The sequence below is a fragment of the Pelmatolapia mariae genome, linkage group LG17, assembly GCF_036321145.2.
Source record: "Pelmatolapia mariae isolate MD_Pm_ZW linkage group LG17, Pm_UMD_F_2, whole genome shotgun sequence".
Taxonomy (NCBI): Eukaryota; Metazoa; Chordata; class Actinopteri; order Cichliformes; family Cichlidae; genus Pelmatolapia; species Pelmatolapia mariae.
In genome coordinates, this window is record NC_086242.1 from 31,989,725 (window position 1) to 32,002,963 (window position 13,239).

Below are 13,239 nucleotides of genomic sequence, written 5' to 3' on the forward strand. Positions count from 1 at the left end.
TAACTTTGGTGTTTTGTACAGTGAAAGTTTTATTTGTGTCATTCACATGTCACGATGAACTGTGATGTCATTTCTTACGACACTATTATCAGGTTAGAACTAAACTCTTGCAGACTCGTGATTAATGACATCAGCCTTATCTGTACTTTGGGTTCAAGGATAATTAGGAAATGTTAAGAAGAAAGCACTGCTTGGCCGATGTATTGCCTCGTTAAAGCAGCAACATGCAGCAGACTCTCAGTTTCATTCGTGTTAACTTTGTTGAGAAAGAGCCCTCTAAATGGATGGTGGCCATTCCCCTCATACATAGTTAAAAGTTTATCTCCACAGCAGAATTTAATTTAGGTGCACTCTGGTAGAAGACATTCTAATGCAGGCTTCTAATCATTTAATCAAGTGAGCAGTGGACATTTCTCCTTACTTTTAGCCTGAGCCAAATGAAAACAGTGGATGGGGGCACGCTTAATTTATGCTAATGATAATCATGCCTGTGGCTAACTACTTAAAAATTTAACAAACATGATGTCAAACAGCTGCAATGCCATGTTTCCTGATAATGAGCCACTGGATATATAGTTCAGTATGAGGATTTGTTTTAATGAGGGGGGATTTGAGGCAGAAGCACCAAGAGTCCTCTAGCATCTTGCTGTAAGGAATCAATTTTTTATGAAATAAAAACCGAGAAAAGTAATCTTAAAGGGTTTTATAATTAAATAGAAAGGGGATCAATCAGCCTGTTTCTCAGTCAGATAAAGCAGACGATCAGTCAGTGGGATAAATCTTTTTGATTTATTGGTCTACAGCTCCCCGATAGCTGACTGCGACCTTTGGCCTGTAGCTCCAAGTTTAGACTCTGACGCAACGCTCTTTCTCTCCGTCTGATCAGAATGTGCGTGTTCGTTGGAGAGAGAGTGCATTATTGAAGGTGACATTCATCCCAGCTGCACCCACTCTTTCCTTTCAGGTCACTTGCACACAGCTCAAGTCAGATATTCCTTTCGTCTAGAATACACTCAATTTTGAGCTAAAAAATACATGAAAAATACAGAGGTGCAGGATATTTTACTGTTTGTATCAAAAAATTGTAAAATTTGACAGACGTGAGTTAGTAGATTAAGAAAGACATGGAAAAACATTTATAAACATGAAAACCATCCAACCTTTTTAACAGTTCTGCTTTTTTGTGCCAGTTAAAAGGTTCTTCTTCCTGATCCTGAGATCAAACTCTTTAATATTGAAAGCTTGAATTGTTCTAAGTGACACTGTGACAAATATACAGGAGAGAGCAATATTCAATGACATTTCAGCTGGAAGATGTTCATTATAATGTTACGCTTGGTCTTTAATCAGCCAGTGGCACAGCCTACTGAAATGCACAAAGATTGATTGTGCCTTCTCTTTCTTTGACATCTCTTGCCATGATTAGAGAAAGCATCGCTTTTTTAATCCAAAAGTCAAATAGATACCCACAGATTTGTTCTTTGACCACATTCTCTGGTGCTTTTTCTGTTTTAGCTTAACTGAAGTAACCTAAAAGAAAATGCTTGTCTTCCTAAAGCCTCATTTAGTGTTGCCATTAGAGCTGCTTTTCCTGTCTTTGCTTTCCATGTGATTGATCTTCCAAGAGCTCCAATGTGACTTATGTGGACCCAGCGACCCAGCGTTTTAATCAATATTTCAAAGACTGTGATTCTTGTGAAGAAAGGACATCAAAAAGTGGAGTTGGTTTGCGGCTGAAACTGCTTCTGGGCTCTAAAGACGGAACCCAGGAATCGGGCGGGCAAGGACAAGAATGACACGAGGACAGAAGGACGCTCACAGAGGTGGCAGGCTGGTGGATGTGTGAGTGTGACTCTGTGCCACACACACATCTAATTGTGATTTCAGATGTGATAACCTCACACAGTAGACAGCTGAGATAAGGTCTTCGAATGATTGTGCCACATTGATGAACACTGGATAATCAGTCACCTCTGTCTGCCCTGTGTGTGTGTGCGCGTGTGTTGTGTTGTACCTGACGTAAAGTGTGCGCTTCTGTGTGGAGCGGAGAGACGTGGAGCTGGAGCTGACACTGCTGGTCATCATCTGTTCCCTCAGGTCATGGATCTTTGCCTCGAAACGACTGTACTCTATACACAAAGAGACACACAGTAGACACATTGGGCTTGAGATCACAAACCTTAACTTTTTAATTTAATTAATTTTCATTAATTTATTTAAACAAAATATGGTTTATGTTTTTCATCAAAGAAAAGAACAGAGCGAGAACAGACAGGGAAAAACACATTTTTACAAATGGCGGCAGCAAGTAGTTGAGTTGTGACGACAACTACAGAAAGTAGGGTTTGGTTTTTTTTCCCCGCGTTCAAGATCAGAAAGGATTCCCTCTGTGCTGAGTTACCCCACTCAGCTGCAAACACACTGCTCTCCCAGACAAGCACACGCACACTCTGAGTTATCAACGGATTCTCTACAGCCATAATCTAACAGTCTGTTTGATGTGAATGTTAACTCCTGTTACATCAGACCCGATCCATGTTAATATCGTCATCAACACATACATTTACAGTCGTGCATGCACAGTGTGCTTTAAACTCCACGTAGATGCAAAATGACTCAGACCTAAACCGCAGAGATAAACGTGCCATACAGTGCAACTGAAAACAACTGAATCCTTTTAAAGGGCCACATATACAAAGAAATAAGTGCACTTGCAAACTTACAGTTGGATTCATGACACATGCACATTATTGTTCTTACCACTTAGTGGATGTTAAGGAAGCAAAATAATTGAAATCAAATAGTGCACGTGCACTTTTCACGCTTCTTTTTTAATCAGGACAACGCCACGGCCCCTGATTTTTCCACGTAAGGAAATATGCTTGCCTAGAGATGTTTTACAAGAGAGACTGAAGAAAGCGAAGCAACAGAATCTGAGGTGGAAGCCAGACCTTTCTGAAAAGATGCTCGGATGAAAAAATAAGATGCATGTTATATTCCATAAGAGAGACAGAGACTGAACTGGTAAAAAAGACTTCTAATAAACTTAATGTTAAGGAAGAAAGAAAGAAAAGAGTCTCTTGTCCAGGTAAAGGACAAAGGCCACTGGATCTGTCAGGCCAAGATTAATAACTTGCCACAAATATATTCAGAATTCAGATAGGATGCTGCTATCTGAGTGTGAGTGTGAAAGTGATGACATACATCACTTTCACACATGTTACACATACATAGCAGCGAGCGATCGAACGACCATCTGAATATTAGATCACCTGCTCTACCCCCTAAGCTGAGAGTGCCAACGGAAACATTAAAAGAGAGAGAGAGATACGGCTCTCAATTTGGAGCAAAGTCAGCAAACTTTTTACGCAGTTTTTATCATTTGTGATGGGCAAGCTCATGTACCCCCAGTGACCACTGAAATTAAAGATAACACTCCGAAATAACTGTTAAAATATGTGTCGGGAGAACTTCAGATGGCTGGCAAGTGGCGAGACATTGTTTTTAATTTGCTATATCATACTCAGCTTTTCCAAATGTTTCTAGGTAGCAGACTAACTAAATTGAAATTCTCAATCTTAATAATGCCCCCTAAACCCAGACTGGTTAATTGTTTCTCAAACTGGGAAAACAGCCCTAGACCCGCATGAACCACTCTGGGACATGGGCAGCACTTCACACTCATTCTGTCCTTTTTTTTCCTTGCATAAAAAGAACTAAATACATTCTTCAGCTTATTATTCATGTAAAGTTTGACCAAAAAAATGTTTTAAAGTGAGTTTCTTTGGGAGAAATACTGGAATGATACCATAAGCTCATGTGACTCAGCCCAGTGCTGACACAGAGAGCAGTGGGACATATTAGGGCTAGACGTAGGTGGAAAATGGGTGAGTCTGCACTGAGGAGCTCCATTATACATGCACAACGATTTCACATAGTGACGTTCCGGCCGCTCAGCAGTGGTGTGACACAGCATCACTGGTGCAGCGTTTTCATGGAGTTATTAACTTTTTATTTACTCCTTGGCTGAAATGTTACAGATCTGCAAGAGGCACGCAACGTTGGAGCCCAAAGTAAAATGACATTGACGTATTGGATGGGAAAACGGCTGAGTTGTTTGCACTCACATCCTCGCCATTCAGCACCACAGTTGCAAATGCAATTACACAGCATGCAGTTTTTCTTAGTAAACCTGTGCGGACCCATGAATACATTGCTGAATTTCCAAACAGCATTTTCAGTTTAATTGCTGGGAACAATTGTATACTCATCTCCCTTGAATGGCATGAAGTAAATTGCGTGAGGCCGACCGATCGGCCAATCAATGCAAAGTGCACTGATTTGCTCAAACACTCAGCACAGCTGCCTCGTGCTTTAGTGTCCTTCTGCTAGATGCAGCAAAAACACTTTACCGTCTCACCCGATATTTCAGTGGCCATTAAAATGTCATTCAGCCTCTTTACTTATAAGGTAAAGTATTTTGCGGTACACACAAAGTGGAAACACAAGTATTTCAGCTGATGTGCAATGATGGCTTCAACAGTATCTGGACACACTTCCTCTAGCAATAAAGTACATAGTTTTAACCTTTAGCAAGCTGCCGCAAACGGCAGTATTTTGATCCGGAGTGGCTGAACAAGCAGCAGAAATGTGTAATAAATCCTTCCTGACTGTCTTCTACTCTGCTTAGCACCACACAGCTTCCCAGAAAATATCTCAACTAATACACGGATGACAACGCCGCAGGCAATAAGCCTGAAAAAGCCCCTCTGAAGGATGTCCCTGTGTGTGAGTGTGCGTATGTGTGTATCTGAACCATTGCTGTGGACTACAGAATCTAATTAACCCTGAGTAATTCAATCATTCTCTAGGTACACACGGTCATGAACACACACACACACACACACACACACACACACACACACACACACACACACGCTGATCCGAAACCTGCAATGTCTCCTGCTTCTTCTTTCCCAGATATGAGCTGATATCCCCACAAAGCTCTCATTAGACTGACACACTGACACGAACAACTAAACAGCGCTGAAAGAGCTTGAAGCCAAGTGAAACGAGCAACATGATCTGTAATTAGCTTTGGATTTTTCCACAGATAAAAAAGCAAGAAAAAAGAAAATAGAGCCTTAATATATTGTTTCTGATTAGGATATTTCCTTCCGAGGATGACTGAATTGCTGCATTTGATGTCTCCATTAAATGGCAGGTTTGAATAATCTAAAAAAAAATAAAATAGCAATCTGCCTCCATCTTTCCATAAAAAGATGAAACTCAAGAGCCTTTTGCTGAAATACATGTGTTAATTTATTCCTTTAATCTTACATATTTTTCATTGGCAACCCCAGTCTGGCTTTTTCAGATTTAGACCGAAATCAGCAGTAATCCCTCACGAATTGGTGGATTAACATATGTATTTTTCTCAGTTTCAGCTTGACAGGCAAGACGAAAAACTTTCACATCCTCGGCAACTGACTGTAAACACAAAGTGAATCTATACAACACAGGATCAAGAGCAAGAGAGAGAGAAAAAAGTCAGGGAAGGAGGTAGAAAAAGAAGAACAGAAAGGAGAGAAAAGGCAAAGGGGGAGAAGAAGCAGAAAAGATGTAATGCAGCAGAATAAAAATCTGTTCGTAAAACAAAGAATGAAAGCAGTTTATGAATCAGGTATAAACAAAGACAGAGCTACTGTAAAGCTACAGAGATACGCTTTTCCTCTTCTTTCTGATCTATGGAACAAAGACTGTGCTGCAGCTAAGATATCGGCTCTATTAACTCCTGATCTTGAATGCAAAGACAAAGCCTGTGCTGCCAAGGATGCAGCTCTGATCTTCTTTTGTTTTCAGACCCAAGCTAATGCTGGTGCAGTTAAAGTGGGAGCCGAAATCCTGATAATTATTTAAAGTCCAGTTTAGTGAAAGAGCAAAAGCAACACAGCACGGTAAAAAACAGAAGTGCTGAAAGTGGGAGAAGTTATCGGCATTAAAACTTGCTAGCCATCTACACAGAAGCTAACATGTTACTGCTGTATCAGTGGCCACAAGATGGATAACACAGTGTTAGAGTCTCAGAGATTTATCCATTAACTCCCCCCAACAATGTTACCCAAAAACAGCTGTTAGGTTGTTACCAGAGGCGAGATGTAAAGAAGTAAATCGCTTCTCCCACTCTTGCTGTACTCACAGGCTGCTGGCAGACACCGTCCACGATGTGATACCGTCACAGGGGCTCTCAGATCAGTGTCTAAGCCAGGGAGAGCGAGGTTTGAAGCTTAGAGTCCTGAGACGTGAATGAGAGGAAAAGGATAGAGAGAAAGAGAGGGAGCCCGTTCCACGTTGGATGCAGCACAGGAGAGAGCAGGAGAGGAAAGATGCGAATGTGTGTCTACGTAGGTATGTAGCAGCGTGTGGTGGAGTGGGGAAAAAATATGTGTGCGTAAAATTGGTCCAGTGCTGCTCAGCTGCCAGAGAAACAACAGATGCTAACTCTTTCTCTCTCTCTGTCTCTACTACACTCCACTCTTGCTCCATCTCCCGTTCGCTGGTGCGTTCATTTTGCTCCTCCCCCTCTTTGACAGCAGCTAGCACACCCACCCACACACACACACACACACACACACTGTTTCCTCAGGTCACTCATGCAGGAAGCTGAGTCAATGCCAGGCTCTCCTGCCCTACTTTGGCCCAGGGAATCAGTCTACAAGCCACACACACACACACACACACACACGGTAAAGCTTGACCAAGCATTCTGAATATTGATTTTTGGGAAGCTTAACTAAGAGGTCAATTCATAGCTCTTAAATGGATTTTCTTTTCATTTTGTATAGCAGTCACAAGAAAAATGAGACACTAGCATTTGTCTTAATAAGTATACGCAATTAAACTCTTTCTGCGCTGCATGATTTGTCTGCGCCTCCATCTGTCTCACTTTCCCCACTTCTACAGTTGGGACTTATCTTTTTTCCATTACATGGTTCTTTCTTGCATGTGGGGTTTGGCTTCTAAGAAATCTTAAAGATTATAACAATATTCCCATGTAAAAGTGAACAGGGTGTGCTACAATTTTCTGTAGACAAACGGAAATCGTGTGGGTTTCATATCATCGGCATTTAACTGCCAACACACATCACTGCAGTGTAGCATTAACAGATTAAGAACAAGACAGACACAGGTATATAATATACAGGGATAATGTGGAGCTGGATAAAAGGTAAGGAGAAGGTGAGGAAACTAGGAGGCAGAGGCAGTGGGGGAAAGATGATGATGGCAGAGACTAATGGCTTGTGTTCCCTCCTCTCCTCTCCTCTCCTCTCCTCTCCTCTCCTCTCCTCTCCTCTCCTCTCCTCTCCTCTGCTCTCTCTAGAGGAGCATTGTTACTCCATTGAGCAGCTGGCAGAGACCTTTCCCTGCATTGTGCAGCTTTAGTGCTATCCAACACAAAACCGCTAGAGATAGGCATTTCACATCATTAGGATTGTGTGCATTGCACCAATACATTCTCCTTTCAGATCACCCTTTCCTTTAACAGAGGAAAGAGACGGCCCTAATTGTAAATAACTGCCACGAGTGAACCCCTAAGAAAAAAGACAATATCTCTCAAAGGGTTGATCCTGATTCATTAAATGAATATACATACTTTTCCCTTCAGTTTTTATGTCCCACGGGAAGAAGCATGGATCATATATGCTGTTTTCTTTCCACTGTTTATGTCATCATTGCTGTAGCGTTTGGATTTTTCTTGTACATTTAAATGTTTCCCGAGGGTTTCTTGTTTCCACTTGCAGCACTATGGAGAAATAATTTAATCAGCAGACCATTGCATACTTGCATCATGCAGACAATACACCTCCTTGTTGCCAGTTCGGCACTGTTCCACATATTGAAAGAAGAGAAGCTTATAGCAACAAAAACAATGAAGAGGACTGCTAGCTCGCAAACATTTATTTAAATAATGTACCATTAAATTATGCCCCAAAAAAGAAGGAAACACATACTAAACACATAACGAGAAAACTGCACTGAACCGCTTCAATTTGACTCTTTTTCACTCATTTTTAAATTTCTTCAGAATCTGAATTTGTCCAAGGACGTAAATAATTTGCAGGTTCTTGCTGTGCTTGCATGGGTTTCTTCGGGTGCCCACAGTAACTTGGTGAGTCTAAATTGGCTGTGGGTTTGGACGTGAACGTTAGTAGTTGTCTGTCTCTCTTCGTTACCCTGTTATGTACCAACAACCTGTCCAGGATCTACCTCACCGATAACCCCAGTGTCAGTTGGGAAAGGCTGCAACCACCCACAACTCCAGTAGTGGACACAGACCTCTTCTTGGTTCATTAGCTGAATTTCCAAAAAACACACACACGTACAAAATAAAACCCCAATCCAAATTCTTCACTTTATAAGCCTGCTTTATACGTCTACAATAAGCCCTGGCTCCAAAAATAGCAGTGCTGCAAGAGGCTCATCTATAATTAAAACAATAGCTCAGCAATCTACATTGGTATTGATTAAGTGATCAAATTGCAGGAGAGGAATAGAAGAATAACGTAACTAAAGCAATTTAAGACAAAAATGTCTTGATGTACTGATTTAAGTTTAAATGTCAAAAGCTGGAAGTGAAAAATGTGGCTCAAAGTGACGAAGAGACACACTCCAAATCCTAAATCAGTTGCCTTCCTGTTACAAGTGACACCTCAAATCCCCCAAATCACACATCGTAGGTGGAGAGTCAGACCATTACCACAGACATCAGTAACACTGGGGAAGACAGGAGGAGGTGACAGGTTGAGAGGAAGGAAAGCGACAAAAGGAAGAGGAAAGAAAGGAAGCAAAAGAGGAAAGAGCGGGCTAATATACAGAGCTAGAAAAAAAAACGTCCTTCACTTTGGGTGTTCAGCAGAAGAAAATCCAGCAGCACTGTATTTGAAAGCCCCCGTGATGGAGCTACTGTTAATCTTCTATATAACAAGTTATGCACGACACACACAAATGCATGCAAAGTGCAATAAGCACACTAACAGAAGTGAGGATAATCCTCTGTACATCACCTCAGTATTACTGCTGACAGACACTGGCTCCGTGTGGGTCACGTGTGAGTGTTTATGTGTGTGACTGTGTGTCTCTGACAGTCGTGTGTAATCCCAGTGACTAACACTGCTGTCAACCTGCAGGCATGTGAAGTCCCACATCAGGAAACTTAATGGCACAGAGAAGATCAAGCTTGAAGGTCAGCACAGCGACTCAACATTGTTTTAACCAAACATCGTGGTTTTTTCCAATTAGCGCAACCAACAGTTGTACTGCATACAAACTTCAGCTGCAATGCTGAACTTCAGCTCAAATTTCCAGTTTATTTTTTCGCTATGTATTAAAGCATAGTTTTGAGCATGAGCCAATGGTCTTTTCAGATTATTACATATTACGGTTCAGTAATAACAGCCAACTTTGGAAAAGAAATGGTATGTAACTGAAAATTCATTGTGAAACCTTTGCACATTTCTCGGTAATGGTTAATAATCAGTTGTTTCCAAGTGATTACACTGAATCTTTTCACATTTGGTGACTGATTGCAACTAGTTGTTGCTCAGAAGTTGAATGTGCCACAAGTTTGGATCTCAAGGTGGCTGCACAAGGTGCCTGGTGACAGGCAATCCGACTCCAAACAATCATGGTTTGAATCTTTTAGCACTAAGCAACTGACTCAAAAATGTTGTTGAGTTTAAAGATTACATTCAAGGAGTCACGGTGGAATTAGGTCTTGAAAACACAAAGGAAAATGTCTAACAGCGGTTACACTGTGTTTTCTATACACCGAGAGCTGAATATAGGTAACAGAAAGCCTTTTGTGGTTAGAAAGGAACATGAAAAAATCAATACTGAACTTCAGGACAAGTACAAATGACCATTATGTGAATGCAGTCCCGATCAAAAGTTTAAGACCACTTGAAAATGGCAAAAAGTTATATTTTGCATGGTTGGATCTTAATAAGGTTCCAAGTCGAGCATCAACATGCAGCAAGAAGAAATGGGAGTGAGAAAAAAACCTTATTTTGAGCATGCAATTTATTGAAAACAACGCTTGAACTGAAACAGGCTCTTTCACAGCTGATCGAAAGTTTAAGACCACACCTCCCAAAAAACCAGTAAACCCCTAAAAAACAGAAATCAAAGTTCCAAACATGAACTCAGTAATGAGTAGCTCCACCGTTACTGTTTATCACTTCAAAAACTCGTTGCAGCATGCTTGATGCAAGTGTTTCCATGAGGTGAGTGGGAACATCTCTCTAAAAGCTTAAGACGGCCACACGAAGGACATCTACTGCCTGGAACTGTTGTCCATTTTTGTAAACTTCCCTTGCCATCCATCCCCAAAGGTTCTCAGTTGGATTTAGATCAGGGGAACACGCACAATGGTCCAAAAGAGTGATGTTATTTTCCTGGAAGAAGTCCCCTGTCCTGCAGGCATTGCGTACTGTAGCATTGTCCTGTTGAAAAACCCAGCCGTTACCACACAGATCAGGGCCCTCAGTCATGAGGGATGCTCTCTGCAACATCTGGACATAGCCAACGGCCGTTTGATGCCCCTGCATCTCCTGAAGCTTCATTGTTCCACTGAAGGAAGAAGCACCCCTGACCATTATGGCGCCCCCTCCACTGTGGCATGTAGAAAACATCTCCGGCGGGATCTGATTGTCATGCCAGTAAACATCAGGACCATCAAGGCTACATTTTCTCTCATCAGAGAATAAAACTTTCTTCCACCTTTCAATGTCCCATGTTTGGTGCTCTCTTGCAAAGTCCAAACGGTCGGTTCTGCGGTGTTCAAGTAGACGAGGCCTTTGAAGACGTTTTTAGTTTTTGAAACCCCTCAGTCTAAGATGCCGTCTGATGGTTATGGGGCTGCAGTCAGGACCAGTAACGGCCTTAATTTGGGTCGAGGATTATCCCGTGTCTTGACAGACTCAGGCTCTGGCTCAGTGCTGGTGAAGTTTTTTGTCTCTTACACTTGACGTTTTTCTTCCATAACCCTCAGGATCACTTAAGAAATTCCAAATGACTGTCTTACTGCGTCCCACCTCAGCAGCGATGGCAGGCTGCGAGAGACCCTGCTTATGCAGAACATCATAACAGTGTGAATCTACATTTTTGCAATGAATCTAGATTTTTGCACACATTTGGCCTTTAAAGGCATGTGGTCCTAAATTTCGATCAGCTGTAAAACAGCCTGTTTCAGTTTAAGTATTGTTTTAAATAAATTACATGCTCAAAAAATGTTTTGTCCTACTCCCATTTCTTCTTGTTGCATGTTACCTTGTTAAGATCCAATCATGCAAAATATTATTTTTTGCCATTTTTGATTGGGACTGTACTACAAATGCAAAATTGTAAAGGAAATACTAGCTTTATACATAGTTGCATTGTTAAGTTTGATCAAATTTCTATATTCAAAAATATTAAAAAAAATGTAAAAATGTTTACAACTGATAAATTGTAGGCTTTGTGTACTCATTGACAAGAACATTGGATACAAAGTCATTAGGATGACTTCACTTTAGTAAAGGGGTGATAAATGGTTGCATGGAGATTGCAGAAGTGAAAATAATTCCTCTGTAGCCTGATCGCTGCTACTTATATCACCTGTCCACAGTCAAGTTGCCATATGGGTAATGTAGGCTTTCAGATCACTACAAAGTGATCTTATATATAAAATAAAAATAATGGGAACAAACAATATCATAGATAGGAGAGTGTACAATTCATCCCACTGTCTAACTGTGAGTACGCAGTGAGTGTGTGCAACATAATCTTGTTTCCATTTTTCTCAAAAGATGATAGAAGATTTTTACAATGACTTACAACAGTTTGAGAACAGAATCAATTTTCTCCACTCATACCTTGTTACTGGTGCCATTAATTACAAACACTGAGTGCATAATAACACACACAACTGTAAATCTTATGTTCCTATTATCTCCTGCAAACGCCACACAAAGCACATCAAGTTTACTCTGAAATGAGATCTTACAAAATCATTATTGCAATCATCATCGTTATGAAGTTACTGGAGACATCAGCTGGTTCTACAGTCTCACCTGGCAGTGAGTGTACATATGAAATGACTTCAAATACCCTAAAACAACATGACAGATGCCAACAATATTAATGCAGCAGGAAGACTTTTCAGACAAACACGCTCCATCTGCTGTACTTCAAATAAACACAGATCCATATCTGCTGCATCAGCTTGAACCAAATCTCTCTCTCTCTCACACACACACACACACACACACACACACGCACACACACACGCACACACACACACACACACACACACACACACATAGAGCAGTTCAGTTTGGGGTATCGCTGTGCTGCGTTTGGCTACAGTGCCCAACATATTTAATATAAATAACAGAAGGAGACCTGCACACAGACACTCTCTTCCTCTCCTGGTGGAGGTCGTTATGAGTTCTTCTCCCATTGGCAGGAAGAGTGTTTGTGAAACAGACGAAGCACTGCTGGCCATCACCACAGGAATGGGACTAACACGGACCTCAGATGGACACACACACACACTGCTGACCAAAGCCCAGCATGGACAGAAGGTTTGATATAAAATTTCAGTCGAGAGTCACTAATGAGGTGTATAGGAGAGTCACGACACAGAGACACAATGGTGTTCTTCTACTGATTGTTTTAGATTAAGATACAGAGCAGCATGTAAGCCTGGTTAACTGATGATAATGTTATCTAATGAGAGACCAAATGCCAAGGCAGAGCTGGTTGAATATAAGCCAAAATACTTTTGAACCATACTGATCACTGGTTAGTTGTGTATCAGCAGGATATTAGCAAACATGCCAAAGATGACTGGAAATCAGCCTGATCGATTTAAAGTTACGGTTGCTCCAGTTTCCTCACCGTTATTTTAGCCTCTTCCTCTCTTAGATTTAGATCCCTCAGTACCTTCAGTGCCTTCATGTTCTGGCTACCTCCTCCAGCTTGAACCCCCGATACACAAGATCTGTATTACTTAATTTGTATTTTAATCGATTTGGCAGAGTTGCAGTTTAGAACTGATTCAACATCTGTGTCATCAACATTTTTACGGCTCTTAGTTACTCTTTTAATCACAATTTACAGTTAGTTAAAGTAAAATGAAATGTCCTTCTAGGAAATCAAAGGGAGACTCACTGCAATGTTTGTAGATTTATAATCCAC

General features: G+C 41.1%; 1 protein-coding gene across 12 annotated transcripts in view; it reads right to left on the reverse strand.

Annotated features, from left to right (window-relative positions):
• The window catches only part of LOC134646996 (discs large homolog 1-like protein), a 113,336-nt gene that overhangs the window by 18,881 nt on the left and 81,216 nt on the right, over window positions 1-13,239 (reverse strand). For 11 of the 12 annotated variants that reach the window (XM_063501095.1, XM_063501083.1, XM_063501084.1 and 8 more), the window contains one exon: window positions 2,015-2,129. In XM_063501095.1, the coding sequence (XP_063357165.1) occupies window positions 2,015-2,129 (115 nt within the window). Of the gene's footprint in view, window positions 1-2,014; window positions 2,130-6,199; window positions 6,444-13,239 lie in introns of those variants that run through there. The other variant, XM_063501094.1, reaches the window with a different exon arrangement.